The 27,774-nt window shown below is 39.0% G+C and overlaps 1 protein-coding gene across 2 annotated transcripts; it reads left to right on the forward strand.

Moving 5' to 3' along the window:
- Positions 1-622: 622 nt before the first annotated feature.
- On the forward strand, positions 623-27,211 carry LOC114147968 (integral membrane protein 2B). 2 transcript variants are annotated; one of them, XM_028022809.1, is made up of 7 exons: positions 623-867; positions 22,531-22,701; positions 23,800-23,865; positions 24,031-24,174; positions 24,265-24,375; positions 25,313-25,463; positions 26,403-27,211. In XM_028022809.1, the coding sequence occupies exons 1-7, from the start codon at positions 784-786 to the stop codon at positions 26,489-26,491; spliced, it is 816 nt and encodes a 271-aa protein (XP_027878610.1). In that variant the 5' UTR covers positions 623-783; the 3' UTR covers positions 26,492-27,211. The 2 variants fall into 2 exon arrangements, with proteins under 2 accessions (XP_027878610.1, XP_027878611.1); XM_028022810.1 differs by having other exon boundaries at positions 624-867; positions 22,531-22,662.
- Positions 27,212-27,774: the final 563 nt, after the last annotated feature.

Raw genomic sequence — 27,774 nt, forward strand, 5'->3', positions numbered from 1 at the left:
CTGAGTTAACTTATTTATGTTTTATATTATGATACTGTATTTAGACATGAACAAGAATGAAACTAAACATTAAAGCTGACAGAAACACATCAATATGCCAATACTGGAACAAAATTGCCTTATGTTCAGATGTTTATAATTCAGTTGCAGTTTGTCACTGCTGGCAGCTTGACATAAAAGTAGATTCTTTTAAATAGCTGGCGGATAAATATATGTATTGTTTCTTAAATCATTCCTCCATCATTTTAATTGCCAGAGGTAATTAATCTCTGTCTCACATTAATCTACTTTGAAGTGTATGATTTCCAAAAATAAACTAAAAACTAAGCTGGAACTTAATATACAGTATAGGCATATATTTTTCCCTTTAACTTTAGGTTTTCTGTTTTTGTTCAGATTTAGCTGTTTCACCGTTTTCTATAGTTTTTTCTTATTGTAACATCACTTGTTTTCCAGCAATCTTTCATTTAAAAATCTTCAACTGTATTTTGTTCTCTTAGTTTTATTTAACTTAACAGTCTTCCAAAAAAAAAAAAAAAAAAAAAGGACACTAAAAACGATCAACCCAGCTCGTTTTATTTTGGAAAGCCTAGCGGAAGTTGCGCAGCAGCTCCGTTGGCTACCTTGATGTCCTCCGCGGCTTTGTTTTCACAACATACCAGACTTGGCCGAATAGGAAGTGCAACAACTTCACTTCGGAGCAACTTCTGATATCTTTTTGTCCTTTCAACCATTTTCTTTGTTGTGTTTCGCCTCTGGGAATCTGCCGCCGACGGTTTCAGGATGGTGAAAGTGTCGTTTAACACCGCTTTGGCCCAGAAAGACGTGAAGAAAGATGCTGAAACTCTGATCCCCGAGGACGAAACGGTGAGGCCGAAAATGGCTTTCTAAGCTGAACGGAGGGAGCGAAAACTAAAGTGTTTTTTAGTCCATTGGCGGTAGACCAACGCATTACGAAGTAGTTTATGTTAATGTGGAACTTTCCGTTTAAAAAAAAGAAAAAAAAAAAAGTCGTATTTTCCTGACATTAAAAACGTTTAAAAATTCGGAACTCGGCGGACGTTACTTCCTGATTGGGCTCTTAGTGTTTTATTGGACTTAAACACTAACAGCCATTAAAGGCACATTTTTACATACTTGTAAGATTTCGCTCCATTTTGTTTCGTTCCCACTCTTTAGGCAAAAGGATTTGTTGCCAAAATGAAATAATTTAGTAATAATCTTATGGTTTTAACAGCCGTCGGGCTTTTGATGGAGGCCTGTCGGTTTAAGACCGCGGCACGAGCGCAGTTGAGTTTCTTTTCCCTCTCGGTCTGTTTGGGAATCAAAACTTAAATAACGCATATAACTGTTGTTTTTAAAAAACCTAAGTCATAAAATAAACCAAAAAATAATACTAAGGAATTAGTTTCACCTGTTTTACCAAGTAGGTTTAGGTATTTACGGGTGTAATTTGGTTTAATATCGCGATATTGAAGTACTGTAAACTGCTTAATGACCTTATTTCACCAAAAAAAAACCCGTGTTGAACAAATAACTTATAGCGGTTTAAAACTAGAAATCTACAACACTTTAAATTGAGTTGATTTCAAATTGAAATAGTCATTTTTTATTGTAATTAGTCCTCTTGAAAACCTACTTTTTCAGTCCTGCTTTATCCTAATAGCTCTGTTGCAGGGTTTCTGGAGACTTGAGGAGAATTAGATTTCTTCCACTAAGCACATTGTTAAAAGAGATTGACTTTATATTGTTGGAAAGCTTTTAAAACTAGTTTTTATTTTTATTTTTATTATTTAACAATCGGTACAGTAATAGCATGTGTCCTTAACCCTTTTCTGACTTAACTGCTCTCAAAACAAAGTCCATCAAAGTGGGTTGATGTGTCTACAGACCCCAAAATAGTAGGAGTTCCTGAGGTGCTTTTAATGAACAGGACAAACGATTTAGGTATTTGAATTCTTATGTATTGGGCCTGCATTGCTATCTTAACTGTGTCAGCACTATAAAAGCGAACGACTAAGCAGAGGAAGTCCTTGTCATCACATGACCTCTCACTCCCTTCGACAGATCACGCTGTGTTTTGTTGGGCTATCTAATCTCCTGACAGTTTCAGAAGGGAACGCTTTCCTTTCTACAGCTGATGGAAAAACGTGAGCGTGTCAGCAGTAAAAACCCGTGCGAGTTCTGGACGGTTTCCCCTGGTGGGCCGGGCTCGCTCACATGCGAGTGCAGCTCCAGAGTGTGACAGTTTCTCCCGAGGCAGTCTCTTTTTTTTCTTTTTCAGACTCATGCATTTCGCCTTCCAAAAAAACACAGCGAGGAACGCCTTGGCGATGCGACGCTTGCAAAAGAGAAATGATTCAACCTTTCAGAGCAGCGCGGGTGTTAAATCTGTAGGGGTGAAGTTCTTCACAATCGCTTTTTCTCAGCCAAGTTGCCACCCTGTTGTGAAACAAAGTTGTTTTTTTTCTTCTTATTCAAGCAGAGGAAGTTTTAGCTCTTTGCGTGCGAGAGACAGAGAGAGAGAGCAGAGTCTCAGCTCTGTGTAGATAAACTGTTTGCTCGATTGCAAAATCAGATGTGTGCGTTTGGTGCAAGTCGGAGATAAAGTGTGAGAGACGACATTTTTCTGTACATTTTATGAAGACGGTTTTTCAATCTTGGTTTCAACAACGTGGCTTTTGTGGCCTGCAGTCTTGATTGGTTTTCGATCTCGTTCTCTCTACCCCTTCTTTCAACGAGTTTGGCGTTTCCTGTTTTGGGGAACGGAGTGCGTGCAAACACATAGCGGCTTCGCATTGAACTGGATAAAAAAAAAAACAGAAAAAAAAAAAGGCTGGATCTGAAATGTGTAGCTTCTTGTTATCAGCCTAATCCAACTCCTTTTATAATCATCCTAATCCTACAACAAAACACTGCAACTGAAATGCAAAGGGCTGTTTTAAAGGACATGATGACAGTGTTAAAGTGATATAAAGTGACAAATTTTGTGGGGGTGGACCAAAAATTATTATTATAATTTTTTTAAAAATTTTTTTTCACCCCTCCAGGGGGTCTTTTGTGGGCTCAAGTGTCCCTTATATGGCAGTAGGCTGACAGGAAACGGGGAAGAAGAGGGGAGAAGACATGCGGCAAATATCGTTATAATTTTTTTTTAATGAATGCATAGTTTGCAGACATTATACTTCATATAAGAGTCATACGTCCATATTATTACAACTCGTGAGCGTTTGGGATTTGTATGTTGTTTTGAGACCATTTTCAAATGATGTAATGGTAATGGCATAAAAATTCAAGAGCACATTCTGAAAGATCAATACACTTTAAATTCTAATGAATATTTAACCCTGGAACTGGAAGACATTTTAAATAACCAGAATAAATAAACAAAACAACAGAAACGACAAGTAAAATGAATTATGATGGCTCTGTAAACCAAATTGTCCTTCAAAAAAAAAAAAGGCCTAGTTGAGACCAAGGCACCACACTGAAGACTTTTCTCATCTAGTTTTTGGTAGAAAGAGGAAGAGAAAGGAGAAAAACAATAAATTGTGCAAATAGAAATTATTTATTTATTTACTATTTTTAATTTATTAAACAATCGAATGATTTATTGCCTTTTGCGACAGCCCTGGTAATTTGCATTAGCAAAAATAATGTTTTTTGGTTTTTTTAGTGAATAGGGTTTCCTGGTGTCCAGCCCAGGGGCCGGCATTCTTGTAAATCCGGCCCTGGATGTGTGGACTCTTTTTTTCTTCTTTTTTTTGTTGACCGTTTATTACTTGAAACGGTTTTGTTAATTGTAGGGATACATTACGATTTTAAGTCCTTAACTGCTACTTAGAAATAAAAAAAAAAGTTTCTTTAAGCTCCTCAACAAACAGGGAGTTTAGAGTAAATATGACCGCGCTTCTGTCAGCTTTCATTTCCCACATACCCAGATGCTCAGAGGAGCAAATTAGTCGGCCGACTCAGTCACAGACTGTAAACATGAAAAAGCTCCAGAGAATCAGAACGTGTTCAATCACATTAGGCCTTTCCCAGCAGGAGTGATCCACTCGACAGAAGAACCTCCAAACACACGTTAATGCAGGGATTTCTGGGTCATGTTTAGGGCTGGATGATGTTGGTGTGTGTAGCAACAACTGTAAGACTTGGAGATAAATACACAAGTAGACAGTGTTAATTAGACCTGTCACAATAACACATTTTGCTGGACGATAAATGGTCCCAGTTCTTACTGAGATAAATGATAATATTGTCGTTTTGAGACAGTTTTCAAGTTAATATATTGATAATGGCAAAATAACACAAGGACTGATAAACTTTCATTTTGTAAATTAACTGCAAGCCATGTTAATTATCCAGGCACACAACCAACACCTGGAATAATATCAGTTATGATGTCTCTGTTTGTTATTGCAACAATCATACATAACATGTACTTTCAGAGAAGGCGTGTAGCCAACTACTGACGGGAAAATTTAGATTTCCATCTGAAGCATTTTTTCTAAACAAAGTTGCTCCTGTCATGCCTCTCCTACATCCTTTCTACCACTTGAGCAACAAGAGTTACTAAATATATGACTGGCATAGAACCTGATAGCTTGGCACTTACATATTTAACTAACATTTATTGCCGTCCAAACAGTTTCTCTCCATGTGCTTGTTGTTTTTGGTACATTTTATGATGGAGAATAATTTTAAATATTGTTGCAGCCCTGATCCTGGTTAATTATTTAGTGAAACACACTTTAATAGGACATCTAATTCTCAAAACAATATAGCATTAGAACTGTGCAAATTAGTTCACATAAATGAGTATCTGTCTGTAATAATTTCTTTAAGAGGAGAGATATTTAACCCTGGATGTTAAAAAGCAGTTTATTATTTATATTTACAGATTACGGCCTCTCTTTGTAACTTTTGTCTTTCCAATATAACTAGAGGCTCTAGATTTTAATCTGTAATATAGCCTTGAATAAGGGGTGGGAAATTATTGGGACCATTCATATGTGAAATGTGGATGAATTTTATTTCATTGGGACAATGATAAATATTGATATATACCTCAAACTTCTCGTTAACGTTTACTGTTTATTTTCACTAGTTTCATGAGCGCAGCAAAAGCAAGATATATATTTTTAAATCAATAAATGGAGTTAGTGGTGCAATAAAAATGGCTAACAATACATTTTACCATCACTTCTATCTGTATCTTAATCAATACTTCCAAATATGGAAATAAACTACATGTTTACCATCACAAATCAGCAGAATTTGATTAAAAATTTGAATTTGCTTCTTGTTCCCTCACTAGCGAAGGTGCTATTGCCTAGTAACGAGTCACTCCTTTGGTGATGAAAGTAATTAGGACTGACGATGACGGTAGCTGCTGCAGCTAAAAACATGCTGCAGGTTTGTTTCTGTGGAAACGGTGGCTTCATGTCTCCCTCATGGAGACAATCATCGCTTTTCACTGCGGGCGAACCGACAACCAACTTTTCCTGCATGGAAATAGTTTCTACGGCTCAGGAAGCGGCTCCGCTGGTTTAGGAAATATTCAAATGAATCCTCTCATCGTGTCGGTTATCGTTTACGTCTCCAATGAAACCATGAAATAATGATCATTTTAGTCGTCTGTGTGGGAAACAGACCCGCCTGCGTCGTAACCTGAACCGCCTTCAACGCCACCGTGTTTCTGTGTCACGAATCCTCTGTACTTGCAGGTGCAACAGAGGGGGCTTTCTCTTCCACTTTCCCCGAGTTTCCAGTGGCAGCGTTCAGGCGGCCATTTTCATTGCTTTCTCAGCAAACGTTAGGAGTTGGAAAAGGGGCGGCAAGATTCGTCAGGTGACCAGCTGAGCTGGACCGGACTGATTAGAGTGATGGACAAACACTGTAACCAGAGTACCGCAGTGTAAACCGTCTGATGAGCTGGTGTAGAGTGACTCAGAGTGGATATACAGCGCTCACTAGCAAATTTTTGAACATTTTTCTCTCTTTCTCTGCCTGGTGAACACCACTGTAGTCTCTCATTCATCAGCAATTCTCTACAAACTTAAAAACCTCAACTAACGACCAGAAATGCTTTGGGTAAAATATTTAAACGGGAGTATTGTTTTAGGGTGTTTTCACACCTGATAGTACGTAACAAACTCACTTCAGTTGAGGCCGAAATCACACTGGCGGCAACCACAAAGGAAAAGGCGACAGGAAGTAGTTGGAGTGTAATGGCCTATCATGTTTTTTAATGACTTATTGCATGAACAAACTAATTCACTTGGGATTTATTATTTAATGGAAACACAGCAATTGTTCCACACTACCTGAATATTGACAAAGTTTTGCGCACATTTGTAAGGAAAACACAGCTGCTAAGTGTAGCTTCCTTCTTCTCAAAAAATAAAAAAAATTAAGTGGCGGCAAATTTTAACGGTTGCAGGATTTATTTTTTATCTTTGGTGGAAGACCATAAAACATTTCTCCTTCTAGCGCTAGACTCGCATGTTTGTTTTGGTTGCATTTACCCAGAATGGTTGCATTCTGGGTAAATGCATTTTACCCAGAATGCATTTAGCCCTTACAGTGCTAGCCCTGTAAGGGCTAAAGTGCTTACAGGGCTAGCACGTTAGCCCTGTGCTACAGTCTGCTTCCTGCTTTTGGAGTGTTCTCTAGTCCGCTTGGTGTTCTCGTATGTATTCAAACCGTGCCAGAGTTCACCTCAACCAAACTGAGACCAAGGTTTTTAGTTCGCTTTCTTGGAGTTCAGTTGGGCGTTCACACCTTCCCAAACGAACTGACTAGCATTCGATTGAAGCGGACCAAACACCCTTAGTTTCTAATTGCCTTCAGGACCGTCTTTAGTAACACACATCCTCTGTGGTGTGTGTGATGTTGTTTAGCCTATTACAGACTCATGAGAAGTGTCTCCAGAGGATTTCAGATTGAACATACTTACAGTGCAGGTTTTTGTCTAGTGGGTGCGTGCTGGATTAGACTTGTTGATAGCAGCTTTCAGCCTTCAGTCAACTTCAGACATGTCCTGCTTTCTTCTGTAAAGCTTTATGACATTGTAAGTAAATTGTTACATTTAGCTTCTAAAGATATATCTGAATCAACATGTGGAGCTAACGTTTTCAATAAACTCATGTTATTTTTTGCAACCCTAACAACGATTTCTGTTAATAATTTGGCCTCTAGCACATCTTAGAGCAAGTTCTGTAAGTTCACTCTAAACATGAGTGAAGATGACTCTGTAGGGAAACCCCAGATGGAGGGGAAGGCTAACCTTTACCCAGATCAATTAAAAATCTATTTAAAGGCAGTAGACATTGCTCTTTGTGTTTTCTGCTTTCCCAACTACCAATGAACAGGCAGCTGAGTTTTCAGTTGGAACTTTATCTATGCCCAGTGTTGATTTATAATCGAACTGCCGTTATCTCCATTTTAGTTATTTTAGTAGGTAGAAAAGCAGATTTTGAGAGGAAAATGACTTGGAGGATGTTTCCCAATAAGTGTCGCAGGCCTAACTTAACCTCTAGCTGGTTTATCTTGAGGTTGACACGATGGCGCGCCGCAGCTTATCCCCTCACAGGTTTACACGTCACTCTGCGCGCTGCGCTGTGCTGCGCTGCCGGCCCCGTGTATCAAAGGTCTCCGCTGAGCCGACTCTCTGTTAGACGGCAGCAGCTGCAGTGTTTGAGTCGGGAGGTGTAGCATTATCACCTTTCCTCACACGGATTTCTGAAGAAATACACTAAAATCTGGATGTGGGATATGAGAGTCTTATGGTTCCAATTGTTATGTTTAGGTCCAAGAAAAAAAATGATAGAAATTTGGAGAAATCAGAACTTTTTGCCACAGTGGAGCTGACAGTCTTTTTCTACAACACATAAAATATTGTTGCTTTAAGATACTAAAAGAAAACCGTTCAGATTGAGCTCTCAACATAGTATTTGAGCTAGAGTGCCCAATTTAAAAAAAAACAAAAACATTTTTATATTTTTGTTTTTAATCAAAGATGTGAGTTTTCAAATGAAAAAAGATCACAAATAGATCTAGTATTTGGTAGATCTACAGTTAAATTCCAGCTTAATATACATTAGTAAAATAAACTTGTCAGTGTATGCAAGCTATGTGAAAATAGCATCAAAAACACACACACACAAAAAAACATTTTTCTCATAATTGTTGAACAATTTGCAAAATTTGTCAAATCTAGAGTTTGGTTTTTCTTCAGTAAAATTACAGTTCTGATTTAATCACAATTAGACATAGTGGCGCACGATATATCAGCACTAACGTTTGTATTGGCCGATGTTAGTCGCTTTTAACATATCGGTATCGGTCCGAAATGAACAACCGATGTTTAGCTCCATCTTGTTCATCTATAAGGTCTTTTTTTCCAAAGGTGTCAAAATGGTAGAGAAATATAATATCGGTAAATATTCTTGTGGGCCTTTACAGCAATATTACTATTAGATATCAATATCGGTCCAACTTTTCATATTACCCAGTTATAAATATATAAATAGATCATTAATGGACGGAAAAGAGCTTAAAAACTATAAATAACACTTTGTGTAACAAGTTTTCAAGCCTTTTTCTACCCAGTTTTGCCAGCTTATGTGAAGCGCAATTGACATTTGAGAAAAGTTTCCTATTTTGTAAGACGTGTTTCAGATTGTTTTGTCTAAATTAGAACAGCTTATTTTAATTGAGGCTGATCCTGTGGTTCCCCCGCTGAGCGCAACGAGGACAAAATGTCTTCTTAAAGCCTTCCCCGTGTTGTTGTGAAGTCCAAAGTACAGCTGTACAGTAAAACTTGCTGTTACGTGCAGGGGCGTAGGAATAAGTTTACAATTGGGGGGGACACATGTCGGAAATCTGAGATTCGTAAATATTCAACAGAAATATATCTTAAGTACGCTACTTAAAAAAAAGGCTATTTAATCTTTTACTTTATTCCTTTATAAATTGTGTCTTGCAAAAATAATGCATTTAAAATTTACATAATGCATTTGTTCATAAGATGTGAGCATATCACCAAACAAAATGACTGGAGTCTTTTATTAAGCAAAGGGAGATGTCTTTCAAGGGCTTCAGCCCTTGGCATATTTAGTGTCCGCATACACACTAGAAAATCAAATATTTCAGTTGGATTAAAAACAATTCAGTAGGCCACACAAGTGCAAAGTTTGATATGTTTTATTTTGTCAAACTTGCAATAATGGTCAAAAATGAATCTTTGATTAAACAAAATTCTGAGATGAAAGAGCCCTCACAGACAATGTAGTGACCAAATTATTCACACTTTTAACATTAAGTAAAAGAAGAAAAGAAAATCAATCAAAATATGCTTATTCAGTTTGTCGAACTGTATGACTAATTAAACCAAATCAAAAATGAAGAAATATTTACCAACAATAAATACACATTTAATAGACAAGCTTTTTAACTCACTGACTACAGTGTGCTTTAACTGTTGGAAAAGCAGTTAGCACAGAGATTATAGGCCACATAACCCTAGGTAGAGATCAACACCTCTGTGCTTCTGAACAACTGCACTTTACAGCCATGCATTTATAATTCGCCAAAAATGTGCCGGAAACATAAAAGGATGGCAAACACTGGCTTAGGCAAAAGAGCCAAAATGTTTTTTCCGCCTTTCATTTGCAGCCACAAATTGCTTGCAAACTGACTTCTTGTCCAGTAAATCAAGTTTATCTTTATGTACATGACAGACAGCAACATGATTAAGCCTGTTTTGAGTCATTGTAGACCGGAGCCACGTTTTGAGTCTACGAAGCGCACTGAAACTTCTCTCTGCCTCAGAGGATGAAACAGAGACCACCAAAAGCAACCTAACCAGAGTTTCCACTTGCCCAAAAAGTCTACGGACCTCTCCAGGCAGTCCACCAATGATCCCTGCAGCTTCTGCGCTGTTGCTAAATGAGTAGTTCAGTCTAAACATAGGAAGTTGCACTGAAAGTAACTCTCTATTCAACTCTGGGTATTTCCCAATGACTGCAGCATCAATCGTTCCACTGAGAAGTGTCTCTTCCAACTTTTGCAAAGTCAGCAAGTCATCCTGGTTAAATAGCCCAGTGAGCTGTGCATCTACAACATCCAATACTTTAAAGAATTCACCTCTGTAGTGGTCATTGGCACATTCAGGTTGATGTGTCTTAGCTCCTTCAGTGAAGCGTTTTGGGGGTGGCCTTCTCTGTGTAACTGTGATGGGTTTAACACCCAAAGACTGAACCTCAGCCATCGCCTTTTCAAACAGAGTGTTGAAACTTTCTTGATTTCTTTTAGCCTTAAGTGAAGTCTGAACAACTTTCACAGCAGTCCTCATTCCAGCAATGGTTTGAGTTCTCTTCTGGAAAGAGATGCTCAGGCATTCAAGCTCATCAATCACAGGTGAGGCAAGGATGAGACCCAAAACTGTTTTACCTTTCCTAAACTGCCCCAGCAGTCCATTAGCAGTGGATGCTGTGTTTGAGGCACCAGAAGCCATCTCCTGCAAGCTAGCCAGCACTGACCCATACTGTGACAAAACATCTCTGATTGCTTTGCTCCGTACTGCCCATCTTGTGGGGCAGAGGGGTTTTATTGCAGTGCACGATGGATTCTCTGTATGTGCTGTTGCTGCATGGATTGCCTTAAACTTCCCTGACTGAGAGAAAAGAACTCCAAGCTGGTTCACCCAATCCAATGCGTCTCTGATCAGAACTGAGGCTAAGCAAGCTTTCTGTGCAATTAAATTAGTGCAGTGTGCTCCACAATGAACAAAAAATGCTAGTGGCTGCTCTTGCTTTATCAGTGCCTGTGCACCTGCATGCTTCCCAGACATATTGGCTGCTCCATCATAAGTTTGACCTCGTAAACCATGCATTGGTAAGTTTAATCTGAGCAGCACATCTTTAACAACAGCAGCAAGGCTTTTTCCTGTTGTTTCAGAAACTGAGTACAAGCCAATAAACTCTTCATGGGGCTTCATGTCACTGTCAATGTATCGCAGACAAATGCTTTCTTGTTCTTTCCCAGAAATGTCCTGTGTTCCATCCATAATAATTGCAAACTCAAAAATTGGTAGGTTTCTGATTGTATCTGCTATTTCACTGACAATACTATTGCTCATAGAACACAAGATTTCATTCTGTATCTGTGGACTTAGGTATTCTTTCTGAGACCTCAGCAACCACTTAGCCAAAAGGGCATCATCTTCTGCCAGATTTTTTAACAATTGATACAAATTGCTGTCATCATCGTCATGCCCTCTCAAAGCTTGTCCCTGCCGTACCAAATATTTTATGGAGCTCACAATTTTCTCCAGACAGTGCCTATTGTCACCTTGCTGAGTTGCCAAAGCACTGGATAATTGGGCATTTATAGGATGACTTTCTTGTGCAGTCACAGAAACAGCATGACGATGTGTGTGACTATTTTCATGTGCTTTAAATTTTTCGCATGCTTTTTTCCAATTTTTAAATCCAGAAGTGATAAAGGCGGGTTCGGATTTTGCACCAAATGGTGTGAGTTTGTCCTGGTAAATTGCCATGCAATAAAAACACAAAATGCCATTTTTCACTGCATCATAATGTAGCCAGGGAAATTCCTTGTACCACTTTCCTTGGAAATGTAAAGTTCTGTTGGCTAGAGCTTGAGGGTCTATGAATTTTGGATGTGGCTGATTTGGCTCTGTTCTCTGTCCACTGACTTCAGAGTCTCTCAGCTGTGTGTCCCTAGTCTGAACTCCCTAGAAGGAAAAGTTACAATGTCACTCAATGCCCCTGAACTACACTTACTACAAGCAAAAGATTAAAATTTTCAACTTTTTTTGTGGACTCTCATGAAGTATCTACTCGTATGAGTTACTCTATCTTACCTGTTGCTCCACTCCTGTCTCTCCCTCACTCTGACTTCCTGCCTCTAGCCCGGTTGCACTATCCTCTCCTTTTCCTGTCTCCTTTGTGCTGTCCCTGCATTGTTGCTCCTAAACATATGAGATGGTTTCAGAAATGAGGTACAGCTCTTGAGCCTAACATGGCCAATTTTAAATCAAACAAAACATTTTATTTGTCACATTACAGACTTTACGCGCAGAGTTAATCGCAGAGGCAAATAAAATAAATCCATTAAAATCCTTTCAGAGTATTATCTTATGGACTCTGAACTAAAGTCTTTCTGACAGGGAGCTGACAGTGTGTTGAAGAATTATGGACAGGGCGCTTTGAAGCATCTGGTTCAAAAACGCATTCTAAACCTTTGGTAGAAATCCATCTATCCTTCCATTTTCTGTACACCCTTGTCCCTTAGTGGGGTCGGGAGGTTCTGGTGTGGGGTACACCCTAGACAGGTCGCCAGTCTGTCCAGACCTTTGGTAGAAATGGCGCCTTTAATTCCAGTTTGCAGTACAGAACAGAGAAAACTACAGAGTTGTCAATGTTGTGTTAATCTATTTATAGTCTAAAAAGAGGAGCCAGCAGTTTATTTGAGGAAATAAAGGTGCAGAAGTTAATTTGTTGGTTAGCCGCTGCTAAGAATTAAAATTAACTCTCCCTGTGGTTTTAACTAACGATCAGGAGCGCGGCAGGTATAATATCTGTCCATTTCGGCGAAGCAAAACCACGCAAAAAATAAAAAATTCTCGTAAAACGCACGCCCAGACCGGGCTAATTTCAACACAAGGGCAACACAGGTGTTGCCCTTGTGTTGTGTGACTGTTACTCACACTGACGTTACTCTTTTTAAAAAAGCTGAGTAAGTCCTGCTGCTGTTTCAGCCTTTTAGTTGGTGGTGGCATTGTACTGAAATGAGATATATATATAAAAAAAAAGACATTTTGGCTAGCGTAGCAAACGTCTAGAGAAAGTTAGCAGTTAAATATTGGATGAGTGATCATCTCAAGACTAAGATGATTAAACCAAAAAGATTCAGTTCCTATATATGAAAGTGAACTGACAACAAGACGTTATAAATAAGCAATATTCATAGCAGCATTCCCGACAGACCATTTTACCTCATTCGCAAGTTTCTGACTTCTGTGTCGCTGTTTCCCTCCCTTCTAAGTGCTCACTCAGCAGTTCAGAGAGGGGAGGGGGAGTACCGTGACGTAACGCGATGCTGCGCCTTCAAAATAAAAGCACGCTAGTTAAAAAAATGTCAAAATCCAATATTTTGCGGTACAATTTTTTGGGGGGGACATATCCACCTGGCTTCAATATTGGGGGGGACATGTCCCCCCCGTCCCCCCCGCTTCCTACGCCGCTGGTTACGTGGTTTGTTGTTTCACTTCTTACTGTTTGCATTTGTTACGCCATGTCTGAAGTGACGCATTCAATGGACGACCAAAAAACTAGTTGTTGTTTTTTTTCTTTTTAAATGCGGTCACTAAACATAGTTTTTAAAAATTTGAATCCACTATGCTAAAGCTATAGTAAATATACTGAATAACCATTTCAACCCAGCTTGAGTTTTTTTATGTTTTGTTGTTGTAGGAAAACAAAACTTATGTGTCTGAGCAATTTTACGATCTCTTCTGAACGTTTTCTAACCCTTCACATTGCAACCCAATGTCGCCCAACGCCCTGCTAGAACCAATGACAGATGTGTTTATTTTGATGTCGTTATTTGACAAAAAAAGGACATGTAAAATCTTGATGTTTTTCTATACTTGTTCTTATTATCCACACTCCTGTTGAGGTCAGATTGTTTTTTAAGACACTAGTGGAAACCTGTGAGAAGCTGATTGCAGACCAGCTACCTGGAGAGATAACTTGAATAATTTACTAAATAACATCAGTTTGTTTTTCTGGCGAACATCAACTAAATATTTACTAGAACTATAATTATAATTGCTGGGTCTCCACTGTATTTCTTTTGCTCAAGTCTGTGTACAAAAATCAAAATAAATAATAAAATAAATGTTAGACATTGCAAATGTGATTGTAAATCTTGATACATTTCATTATTATCAGCAACGCGAGTAATTATTGCATTTCGGTTCCTGTTCTTCGTTTTCATTTTTTTGTAGTTAAAACTGAGAAACCATGATATTTTACTGAAGGCAATAAAACCTCAACAATCTCCAACAAAACCCTGTCCAGTGCAGACATCTTTGTAGTTTGTTGTTAGGCTTGTGGCTCATTTTAGCAACACAAATATTACAGGTAATCAGTTCACAAGACGTTTTTCAGTAGCGCTGCACCGATCCGATGCTGCGCTACCGATCCCGATATTGAAACAAATTCTGTATTGGATATCGAGACAATGTGCCTGAACCATAAGGGCAGATCTAGCCAGTCTAATTCTATACTTTGTGCTCTTAGCGACGTCATGCTGTATTATTTATTTAAGAATTCCTAATTTCACCTTTTCAGACTGTTGTGAACGATTAGAAAGAAGATTTGTTGCAGTTTATGTTTTACATATCTGACCATGGTAGTGAATCTGTTGTTTGTGTCAGTTTCAATTTCTTTATTATTTATTTTACATTGGCTGTTTTACTCCTAATTGCACTGACTGAACAATTTAAATTGGTTGTTGTTTGAGCAAGCTTGTAAAGCTAGCTAAATTTGTAATTCAGTAAATTTATGTCTAAAAAAAAATCTACCGTTTTAAGTCAATTCAGCACTGTTTTTCTGTATCGTATCGGCCGATTCTACCAATATCGGTATTGGTGTCAGAAGTGAAAAAAGTGGATCGGTGCGTCCCTATTTTTAAGGTTATTCTTACTGAAATGTTCTCATTTATTATAAGTAGAGCAAAACCAAATTTAAAAGAAAAAGTCATTTGTTGTTTGATATTAATCAAGAAAAGAACCCGATCTGGAAACGATCAAAAGAAAAGTCATTTTTTTCTGCTCAGATGACCTGATATGTTTATTCTCATCAACTTTGAAGATGAAAACCTTTGAAATTCAGATTCCCATTTGGTGGAGATCCTATAAAAGATTTGAAGAAAGAATGTTTTAGCTAGGTGTGCTGTTTGCCAGAAGGCTAATCATTAGTGAAAATAGTTAGATATTGCGTTTCATGCGGCTGTTGCAGTCAACCTCCTCACCACATCATGAAACTGCTTGTGTAGGCAGTGGAGTTTCCTTCCATGCGCCACTTTCTGTCAACTCAAATCATCTTCTGAGCTGTTTTATTCCCGTTCAGGAGGAGCTTTCTGGTCCACTGACCACTGCTACACCTTCACATGACGATACAAGTTTGGATCACCGACCAAACATCTTGTTGGCTGCACACGCGGTTTTCCAATCGGGCACTCTCTGGTTATCATCTCAGGCATGTGGACCGCTTGAAAAGGATTACAGCCTAATCAAGCAGAGAGGGACTCAGCCACAGAGCTCTTTGGCTTCCTCCCACCGAGCGCCGCCGGCCCACTACAACTCAAGAAGAGGGTGAGAGAGAGGTGGACTTAAGCAGACAGGCAGGAACCGAGTTTGGCAGCGCTGGGGTCCAGACAGCGCAGGTTCACACGACCGCTTCCCTCTTTTACCGCTGACGCTTAGCGCAACTTCATAAGCCGGCCATAATGGCGTCCTAAGAACAAGGCTGCTTCTTAGTGCCTGCTCCCAGACTACTTAAAGCCGGCCGTTTTCTAGTGGAAGAGGAGGATTTAACTGTTTGTAAATCACTTAAACTAATCACACTGCGTTTTGTGAAGCTAAGTAATCCTCATGCGCGGTCTTAAGATTCGGGTCATTTGGGTCCCTGCAAGCTTCTTACTCTGTACGCGGTCTGGTTGGGGGCGCACTAACTCACAAAGGTTTTTTTGTTTTTTTGTCTGTGTTGGTTTTTGGGAACTGACGGTCCGACGGGACACCCCCCACAACCCTCATACCCTTCTGACCGTCACGCTAAGAGAACTGATAGCATTTGTTGCATTTTAGGAATTTTCCAAGAAGACCTACTTTGGTTATTTGGGAGTGCACAAACCTTTTCTAGCATTTTCCTCTGAAATTCTTGGCATCAACAAAGTACTGATCTAATCCTCTAACCAGTCCTTCTCGGTAGCAGCGTAACCTGCTGGCTGCTGGTAGAGTTGAGGGTTTAGAGTTTCATGTGTTTGTGTCGGTGCACTGAAATTAAAGCTGTTCTGGACAATGATACTCGGCCGTCGACACAGAAACGCAATCCTTCGCTCCCTTTGCTCAGTGGAAAAAATACTTGGAGCCAATTAGCTCTGTTACTATATAATATGGTTTTATTCATAGATAGAGAAATAGATAAGCATGCCTTTAAAATAAATCCTTAGCTTTTAGTTACATAAAACATTTTAAACATAAATAATTTTTATATTTTAGAAGGGATTACGTAGAATTAATATAAAAATGTAAATATATATTTTTGATGTTTATTTCATATGCATCTCTTGGCCTTTTTATGATGCTAATGAATTATTGATTCAAAATAAATTCAGACTGTTTTCTAGATCGATGCTGTTATATCTATATAGTAATGTTTACAGACCTGCTAACGGCTCAGGATTTAGTTGTCTGTTGTCTTACAAGCCAGACTAAGATGTCTCCTTCAGTGCAACATTTTTGTCGTTTCTCAATATCTAGTGGCTTTTCAGACCGTTGTACAACTTCTTTATTTCAAGAAAACACATGGAATTAGAAACTGAAGCTGGTGCAGACGCATTGAAGCGATGGCGCAGGCGTTCCTCCATCTGCTCCACTCAAATAGGCACTTCATTTTTTTTCTCTAGAATTGTCTTACAGAAATGACAATGTTGACTTTGAGATGTAAAAGCTTGAATTTACTTCCACATGGAGTAAATTATGGAAAAGTTCAGGAAGCTATTTATCTGTGAAATCCTTGTCAGTGCAGCTCATTTAACATTTTATTTACATGTATCATTTTCTGTGTGCAGGGTTTTACCCAGTGTATGGAAAGCCTGGCGGGCCACCAGGTTTTACTTGTGCCCCCACCAGACTTTTATTTTTTTATGTTGGCTTTCTAAGACTTTATAGTCGGTGTTTAGGGATTGTTCATTATATCAACCAATAACACATAATCACCTAGTGATATTTTCACATTTCCTGTCAACTTCCAAGATTTTTTCAACTGCAACTAAATGTGAGCATTGAATTTACATTTCACATAGAAAATACAAACTAACTAAAATCACTGTTAGTCATAACATTTTTAAATATTAACCATTACAATAACTAGTATTGTTACAATGTTCTGACCACATTATAGACTCTTTACCTTCTAAAATGTTGTATGTTGCTTTAAACAAGTGGCACCAAACCTATGGCAAACTTAGTTTGAATGCATGGTACATATAAGTAATTAGCCAACGCTAGTAATATATTGTGATATTTTGTGAAGGCCTAAACACCTCTGCAGTGTTTTACACTATTTTTCTTTCATTTTTCTCTTGTAGCACAGTTGGTAAATGCAATAATAAAGGAAATAAAAACTGAATAAAATCAGCCAATAGTTGTAAGAAATTGTACAAATGAAGTATTTGCAAGAACTCTCTTTTTAAAGCCTCTGTTTAGATCATCAAAATCGAACAGAATTATTTTAAAATGGGAAACGAGAGTGGTTGTTCATTATTTCTGCGTACATCATGTTAGAGCTCTGTTCAAAACCGCCAAATTATTAATCTAATAATAACAATAGCCGTCACTCTGATGAATTACAAGCTCAACCAGGCATTATTGAAAGTGTAGAAGTGCCAAACATCATCACCTCAGTGTGCGCTGTGAGTGAAAATGATATCTTTACACCTCTGTCTGTCTGATTACATCACGGCGTGACATGATCATAGGTCATTTCAGCTTCCTCAGAATGAGCTGCGTCTACAGATAACCTTAACAAAGATGTGTGTGATACAAATAGGACAGCCTAGAAAGGTCGGCCATTTTAAAAGTTTAAGTTTCTCCTTCCTTCCTGTTTGGTAGAGTCAATGAGGCATAAACATAGATTTCATGCCTTGTTTAGAAACAGTCTGCATGTAACATCATGTAACGTCTGCATGTACTGCTCTACATCCTGCGCACCATTTTTAGTAGTTTTTATTTTAGTTTTGATTACTGATGCCATACCTCACATATTTTAGGTTATCTGTGTTTATATTCATGCTTATTTAGATTTTTAGGCTGCTTTTGTTTTGGCTATGTAATTAGTCTCCAAAGTTTAATTATCTACGTAATATTTATAGCATGTAAAGCCCAAATCTGTTGTAGAAAAACTGCTTCATCCTCCCACCACTTCTTGTCTTCTTCGTGGTTTTCGCCAGTAGCAACAGCCGAGTTGTTGATCACGTGATTTGCGTGATGCAAAAAAAGTATTTCTGCCACAGTTTTGTGAAGTACACTAGTTTTGATACGGCCAAAAAACCACCTCAAACGTTTTATCAAAAAACGTGAATTTTTTGACGCCTTTCCATTAAGCTAGTTTGTTTTCGTAATTCCAACTTGCACAAATTGTACGGCCAATGGAAGCGTAGTTAGAGACTCCCTAAGCCATCAAGTTAGACCAACTTCATGAAAAAAAAAAATAGTTTACTGGTGATGTCTTTCTTCTTATGAACATCTCTTTTTTTTATGTCATTTGCTTTTGCGTCATTTCGATCACGTTGAATAACCCAAACGGGGCAATCAGACCACGGCTTCGTTTTAAGAAGACTTTCAGGCGACTGCACATACCGTTCCCCCTGCGTGTGAGGCATCAGCATGCTTGAATGTGCAGACAGAAGAGTGTGGTAATGAGGGCGTGTGCGTTGCGGTTGTGAAACGCTCGTCCGAAGGCCGGTCAGGTCTTGTTGGAGAAGTTCTACGGTGAGGTGGTAAAACAGGAAAATCGGAGCGTCTGCGTCCAGAGGCGACTTCCAGAAACGTCCTGACGTGTGGAAGGCCTGCTTGTCTTCTAACTCCCACTTGGGACTAAATAAAGATTGAAATAGAGATACAAATCAGATTAACTTATCATCATAACCACACATCTAAGTATGTTTTTTTGTTTTTGTTTTTTACCTTTGTACATGGAAAACAGTTTTCAAGTATTTAGTAAGCATCACTTCCTTCCATCCACTCCCTACATGTGTGTGGGCTCCCTCTTATAAAATCAGCCTTTAATCTTTAACCTGCCAAGCCTGTATAAACCTACACACAGAACCGAACCTCCTGATAAAAAACCAAAACAACCTCACAGCACCTGGTTTAGGGTAACAGGGTGGTTTAGGGGAACGCCAAGCTGAAAAGTACTCAAATGAACATCTTATTTTTCGACAAAAATCTCTCTCCGTTGTAGTTTTTGGCTCGTCAGACTCGTTTCTGTAGCATGAACGGGAGTGGCTGGATATCTCTGTAGTAAACGCCGTTTGGACTAGGCTCGTTCGTGCCTCATTGTTGAAAACATTTGGAAGCCATTTGACAAAAACCGCCTGTTCAGAAAGCTCGGTTCTGAGCTTCAGAACCGAGCTGCGTCGTTTTCTCATTCGGGTTCCTCTTTTTTATCCTTTTTTAGTGTCGGTTCCTTTTTCCCAGCCTCAACGTCAAGACCCTCCTCAACGGCTTCCCAGCCCGTCAAAACTGACCACATCTTATGCAAAGGTCCTCTTTGCCCCAAAACAACTTTTCCTTGGTTCCTCTTTTTCTCAACAGTTGCTCTGCTCCTCTTATCGGTGTCCAGGAAGCGTTATTGTTTTTCTTTTTGAATTTCCTGTATGCTGAAGGGAAGCTCTGAAAGTGCTGACTGTCCAGCTGCGTTGTTTTTCTCGTGAATGAGGCGTTTTGTGCCAACTTCGGTTCAGACAAACGTTCTGAATACAAAAGCCGCACGTCACACTGGTCGGCGTTATTAATTGTTACGTCTTCTAAAACAACATGCTCTGTTAGTTCCGCTTTGCAATTATGCACTGCTTTTGGTTTGGTCTCGTTAAAAAAAATAGATCCAGTCAATTGTGGATTTTCTAACACGGAAACATAGGAAACGCTTAAGATTGAATGAATACTTTTGGGATAACAGCAACACAATGGCTACATAAAACAAACAAAAAAAGCCTTCTGTTATATTTTTACTCTTACTTTGTGTTGAAGGGAGGAACATGGCATTGTGTCCTTGAAGTCAAACCAAGTCTGTGTGGAACATTTCACTAACAAGGGCAATTCAGATCACTGTTTATGAAACAAAGAAGACTGCATTTTGTCAAATACCGTGATCAAATCGTTAAGCACATCGAATGTATTAATTAATATTCCAGTTATTATGAATCAAAGGCAGGCCGGGTTTTTAACCTTGATTCAAAGGAACTCCGTGTTTCGGCAGTTTTGCAATTTTCTGGGAGTTCCAGGTTTGTGGTGCATGGAGGCTGAATGTTTTTTTAAAAAGAAAAAAATATCCAGTGTGTTGGGAAACATTTTCTTTAAAAAAAAAACCCCAACATACATACATGAATAAAAAAATCTCTAAGCCAAAAATTGACTTTGAAAGTTAAAACAGTTTGTTTCTTTCCTTCCTGTTCCTGCTTTGTGCCGCCTGTCGCTGTCTGTGGGAACAACAGCAGGAAATGTTGGTGTCCCTGAGCTGAACTGGATGGTTTTGCTGTAAACAGACGACATGGCTGCTGTTCGGAGATTAATTTTAGTTTTACTTTCAAGTTGTGTCATATCAAAAGGGGAATAACACAGATGTTGACTATTTTACAACTTGTAGACTTGGACTTTGGCGTCTCTTGGAAGAGCCTGCTGTTTCCTCACGCTTCTCTTCTTCTGATGGGGGTTTACACAAAACTGCAAGACCTGACATAGTTCAGCTCACGCAAACAGGAAGCAAGGCTTGGCACAATTAGGTGGTTTTGAATGAACTACTTGCACTTTTACACAGATATACAGTATATGTCTGTCTTTCAGACTTGATGCTTAGATTCTGCAAAGTGAGGTTGAGAAACATTACTCGTCTGTTTCTCGTTTCACTGTTTCTTTTGTTTGTTTGTTTTCTCCTCCCTCAGTCTCCGTGCATTGTGGTCTGCTTTGTGATGAGTCACGCTATCCTCTATGTTCTTGTAAAAAGATGTGAAACCTTCATCTGATCTAATAGAAAAAAAAGTGTTTGTCTTTTTTGCACAAAGACCCACTTTGGCCTGCCGTCACACCCTGGCCTCTGGTTGACCCTGGCCTCTGGTTGGTGGAACAGATCCACTTTTTTCACTTCTGATACCGATACCGATATTAGGTTTAGTGTTGGCGGATACCGATCCAATACAAAAAAAACTTTAAACGTTTTTCTTTCATTTTTTTTAACGCAGACATAAATGTACTGAATTACAATTTTTTTTTTTTTCACAACTTTCCACCAGTACAGCAGACTTAAATACACCAAGCTTGGTCAAACATGCAAAAGCAACTTTAATTTGTACAGTCAGTACAATTAGTCGTATAACAGCCAGTTGTAACACAAACAATAGACTGACCGGTAACACTTTATTTGATGGGGTGTGCATAAGACTGATATGACACTGATATGACGTGACACCTGCCATGAATATGAAGGAGTCTTTATGAATGTCTATGACTGTTATCATGAAGTGTCATTCAGTAAATAATGAGACTTTTAATTCAAAGTAACTGTAAAGGTTTCATTAAAAGTGCCAACATTGCAATATTTTGTAAATAATGACACTTTAATGCAAAGTTGGCACTTTTAATGCAACTTTTAGAGCAACATTGCATTAAAAGTGTCATTATTTACCGAATGACACTTCATGACAACAGTCATAAACTCCTTCATGTTCCTAGCAGGTGTTATGTCATGTTTATAACAGTGTCATATCGGTCTTATGCACACCCCGTCAAATAAAGTGTTACCGACTGACCTTGGTCAAATATGTAAAAAAAAAATACATTCAGAAAACCTTATTTCAGATGGTTCAGACATTTCAATTAGGAATTATAGGTATAATGTTAAATTAGCCCCACCACAATAAGAAATTTTGCTAGACGATAAATTCTCCCAGACGTTTTTGCGACAGATGATAATTTTGTTGTTTTGAGACCAGATCGATAAACTTTAAATTTTAATGAATTTAACACTGGACCTGGAAGACATTTTAAACATCTAAAATAAAGAGAACAACAGAAACAACAAACACAAAAAATGAATTGCAGCGTGTCTGTCAACAAAATTGTCTTTAGCTGAGACCAAAGCACCAGACTGAAGACTTTTGCCACCCAGTTTTTGGTAGCAAGAGAAAAACGATGGATCGTGCAAATGGAAATGATTGAGTTTCTTATTTTGTTGTGCAATTGATTGATGTATTTCTTATTGCGACAGGCCTATGTAAAATTAATAATAAACACATGGCTTCGCTTGGAGCACAACACATAGAGTTAGACTGAGGACGATAAACTGCAGTTCATGTTAAAGAACCCTTCAGCTGTCTATTTAAATAAAAGCACAGGTGAAACAATACCTAAAGACATAAGTCATTGTGTTATTAATGGGGAAGCTAGCAGCAGTCGACCAATCCCTGACAGCCTCTCTTCTCTCTCCCCTGCAGGATGCCGAGGCGGCTGTGCTGGTCCGTCGCCAGTCTCGAACCTGGTGCTGGTGCATGTGTCTGGGGCTGGCCCTCATGCTGTCTGGGGTGGTGGTGGCAGGAGCCTACCTCTACCACTACTACAACCTGGAGGTGAACACAAAGCATTATAGCGCTGCGGAAGTATCTCAAGTGAGGACGCAAAAAGATGTGGGATATTGGGTATTTCTGGCAGAGTCCTGTGTCTTTTCTTCACCCCACAAGGTTTCCATGGAGTTTAGGTGTGAAGACAGGTCTAGTGACACAACCATCTGTCCAATCATTCTCTATATACTCGGTTATTCTTGCTGGGTCTGGCGTCTTATTTCCAGCAGTCATTGGGCGAGAGGCGGGGCGACACAATGACACACAAACACACCCTAAGGGCAATTTAGAGAGACCAATTAGTAGTCATGTTTTTGGTCTGTGGGAGGAAGCCCGAGTGCCCAAAGAGAACGCCACGTAGGCACAGGGTCGACATGCCAACTCCATGAAGAAAGAAGCCAGGTTGGGATTCTAACCCAGGACTTTCTTGCTACAACGAAACACCAATGTATGGATAAGCGGGCAGACAGTAGGACTGAGCGATGAAACGACAACGATATCTGTTGGGATGGACACACGATCAACATTGATAGAAAATACTTCAAATAGGACGTTCAATAGTTTCACTGAGCTCAAATCCAGAGCCGTACAACATTCTGGGAGAATGTAGGCAAAGGCCTCAACCACATTTAACCACTCAATCTTCCACAGGTAGCTAGGAAAAGTGGGTGACATCAATTAACTCACTCACTCTTGTTGGTTAGCAACAGCCTGCTAGGTTTATAGTCAGCACTTTGAACCACGCATTGGCCTGGAATGCCAGCGAGGTCAATGCACGTGTGGAAATTTCACAATATTTTGATGTTTATTTTGACATTATTTTGACGTTTGAACGTGCAAACATCACGAACGACATGACGTTTGCACGTTCAATAGGCGTCCAAATATTATACGCCATTAACGTGTAAACAATGTGTAAAGTATGTGTGAACGGCACGTCAGCAAAGCGTAAAATATGCGTTGCTCTGTTTCAAAAGCACAACTACAACTAGAAACATTTTCATCCTGATGTGAACCCTAGACGGATGGACGGCCGCAATACGTGTCTGTAGCGACTGGACAGGCACACTTAGTGTTTACAGAATCATTGTCAAAAATCTCAATATATGTTTCTATAAATGTTTTCTTTTTTTCCCCTTGCCAAAGCCGGAAGATCAGGTCTTCTTCTGTGGTGTGAAGTACGAGGAGGACTACATGGTCCCCGATGAGGAGGTTTGTGAAAAATGCATTTTCTTATTCACATGTCCTGAAGGTATTTAGCTTTCTCTTTTTTTTTTTTTTTTTTTTTTTAAAGAGATAACTTTTTAAAAATTTAGCTGCCAGGCAAGCCTTATTTCAAAGCGACCATGTTGAGTCCTGTACCGGTGCGGTCCACAGGTGGATATGCCAAACAGGAACTTTGAGCGACTGCTGGAAGAGAGGATCAGGGTGCTGGAGCGGGACCAGGTGGAGTTCATCAACGTGCCCGTGCCAGACTTCGAGGACGGAGACGCTGCTGACATCGTCCACGACTTCCAGAGGGTGAGGAGCCTCACAACTCGGACAGAGCAGAACGTTTGACGGAGGAGTGCTTAACGTGCCGTTTTTTTGTTTTTTTTCCCCCTCTCCCAGAGGTTGACCGCCTACCTGGATCTGCACCTGAACAAATGCTACGTCATCCCACTCAACACCTCCATCGTCATGCCTCCCAGAGATCTTTTGGATCTGCTCATGAATATCAAGGTAGCACAAGGTTTTTCCCTGTGACGTAAATCCAGGCTGATTTCCTCTCAGGGAACTCGACATGTGTTTGTTGTTAGTTGGTCTGAATGAAAAACGATCTAATTCTTTGTGACATCGTGGCGTTTTCGAAACGCCGTGACGTGTTGGAACAGATATTCACACAGCATTTTTTTCTCCCCTTAATGCAACACAAGGCCTGATGCAGCATGTGCAAGTCCAAAGGAATGCATACGTCACATTATTCTTACAACACTGAAGCAAAGTGTTATAATGTTGTTCTCCATGCACAGTAAATTTAGAGGAAATGCGGCCTCCAAAAAAGAGCTAAACCCAGAATGTAATGTAAAAGAAAAGGGATAATTTTTTGCCCAAAAAACGTAGAAGTTTTCTAGAAAAAAACTTTAAAATTCTTTAGTTTGAAAGGTAAAAAAATTTGCTAGAAACAAAACCACAAATTTTGAGACCAGTCTCAGAAACCTTTGAGAGAAAAAAAACACAAAAAATTCCGAGTTTGAAAAGTTGCAAATTTTTAGATTAATCTTAGGAACTTTTAAAAAGAAATCAAGAACGTTTCTGAGTTTGGAAAGTCAAAACGTTTGCTAGAAAAAACTGCAACATTTTGAGATTAATCTCAAAATTCCTTTGTTGGAAATTTCTGTTTCAAAAGTTGGAAAATGTCACCTTTTGATACTCAGAAATGTATACATTTCTTTCTGGAAAATGTCAGAAGTTTTTTTTGGCCCCACTCCCATGCCTCTGCTTTTTTTTCTATCTGCAACGGCTCTGATACGCTGTTTTCAAATCTCTTCTGGCGGTCGGCTTTCTTTAGTCTGTTGCTACAGAATAAAACAGAAGAAGAAAGAAATATATTTTTTTTAAAAAGAGAGCGAGATGACCAGATTTCTCTGTGACAGAGATGTTTTCCCCCCTCTGCCAGTCTGGCTCCTACCTGCCCCAGTCGTACCTGATCCACGAGGAGATGATGGTGACGGAGCGTCTTGAGAACGTCGACCAGCTTGGGTTCTTCATCTACAACCTCTGCCACGACAAAGAAACCTTCAAGCTGCAGCGCAGAAACACAATTCTGGGTGTGTAGCTTTTCCACATAACACAACAACACACACACACACCAACAAAACACTGAACCACTCACCAGGTAAATGAACTTTAAGCACATATGATTTCCACATCTTAAAAGTCTTCAAACTTGACAGCCATACATTTGGCTGTATTTTCTTTTAGGATTTTGTGCCATGCGTAACTGTTAAGTGGAAGGAAACGATAGTTTTCAACACATTTTTGTTGTGGAAAAGAAATCGACACTGTGAACACTGCCGTCCTCGAGTACGGACAAAAAAATGTATTACCAAGCACTGTTAGATGAAAATTACTCATAACATTAATAAAATCTCAATGTATTACCTCCTAATGACATTTTCCACCACATTTTACAACATAAAAACAGAAAACATTTGTATTCAGCTGTTTTTAATTTCAAATTTTTTTGGAGTTCTTATTGTCTGTTTTTTCAAAATAGCTAAATCTCTTAGATATTGGATAAAAGGTACCCATGAACAACCATTTTTTTCCAAGTCCTGCTGCCGTTTTTCAATTGGATTTATGTCTGGCCTTTGACTAGGCCATTATAACAAGCGACTGTACTTTGAGCAGAACTATTTGTAGCGTGTGTTCTTTCAGTTTTTTCTCTTTTTTCACACTTATTACTAAGTACATGGCTTCTGAAGGCAATTGTGGTATTTTTATCAAAGGGTATTATGAAAAAGGGGTTGAATACAAAAGGAGGTCACAGATGTTTCTGTCTACAAAGTTTTTCCTTCCACTTAACATTACTTGTGCTGGTCAGAAATCCAAAGAAAACACGTAAAAATTTGTGTTTGAAAAAATGATTAGATGTGGCGAAAATTGAAGGCCTTTGAATACGTTTCCAAGGCGACTGCGCTAACTTAGCAGAGGACCCAAAGTGCCGTTTACACGAGGTAACGAAGAATATTTATTCCGTCTCACAGGTATGCAGAAGCGCGAAGCTCTCAACTGCCGCAAGATTCGTCACTTCGAGAACAAGTTTGTGGTGGAAACTTTGATCTGCGAGCCTTGAGACGCCTCGACTGCAGCTCTTAAAGTCGCAGGCGCCTGGGCGAGATCGTGCTCTTCATCGTCACCCATCTGTTTTTCTGTTCTGCAATAAAGAGTTTTGAGCAAGAGAGAGGAGTGAAATGTGAAGCTGTGTGGTAAATATCTACTGAATGTTAATTTAGGTAAAAGCGTATTATTTTCTGTTTCTTTTTCTGCTTGGGAATCATCTAGGATGCTATGATGCTTAGTCGAATATCCACGTATAAATTATTTTAATCGAAACGTCTGCGGAAAATAGCAACAGTTTGCTTCTATAGATATGGGTGTTGTTTGCAGTTCTTTAAGTATGAATATAAAACCTTCGGAAACAGGGCATCCTTTGTACCGCTGATTGTGGTCTTCCAACCTCAGCAGACTAGGAAGACGTTTTTTTTTTAATGTTAGCTGTAGCTAATAACTTGCTGCACCAATTGTCTGGAATACATTCTTAATAGGAAATTACAGAAAAATACTTTTCTTTAAACTCTGAAAACGACAGGCAAAAACTGGAAAGGGAAATCCAGAGGAGTAAGGGCTAGCAAGAAGCAAATTTATGTTAAGGTCTTTTTCAAATGTGTTTTGTTTTTTTTCCTAAAAGTTTCAGTTTTGATAACTTTTCTTTTTGTTTTTCTTGTACTAATTTGTGTATATAAGCTCTTCAATGAACTCAATAAACCAAAAAGTGGATTTTAAATAACCCCCCAGCTGTCTGCGTTGTCTTTAATTTATTGTCATTGATTTAATGGTGGCTTAACTATATTTCTTCTCAGCGTCACACAGGTTTAACATGCTAAATGTTGTATGGGTGCTGACAGGGTGTCCTCAGCAGCTGTCACTGCTCGTGTCATTTGATCGCAGTGGAAATTCATTTGTGATTAAAGTCTCTCCCCAGCTCCTAACACAGGAGGATCAGGGGAAAAGAACCAGGAGTTAAGATGGACGGGTCACTTTGAAAGCACAGAGGAGGGTTTTCACATCACAATTTGGGGGCGTTGCCATTACATTTACTCACACCACTATATTAGAAATTAGTTTTATTCTTATGTTTATTTTTGATACTTTAATGTTTATATTTACTTCAGTTCATCTTTTTTTTTAATACTGTAAATGTCATACCAAGTCACTCATCATTTCCTTGCAGTCTAAAATAAGGTAAACATATTTAGCTAGTTTTGTCAGAGTAATGGATAAAAAACCACAAACACTTTCTTGTCTTCTTTCATTCAAAGTTACATTGATTTTTTTATTTTTATGTTATTTTTATTT

This window comes from Xiphophorus couchianus, chromosome 7, assembly GCF_001444195.1.
Source record: "Xiphophorus couchianus chromosome 7, X_couchianus-1.0, whole genome shotgun sequence".
NCBI lineage: Eukaryota > Metazoa > Chordata > Actinopteri > Cyprinodontiformes > Poeciliidae > Xiphophorus > Xiphophorus couchianus.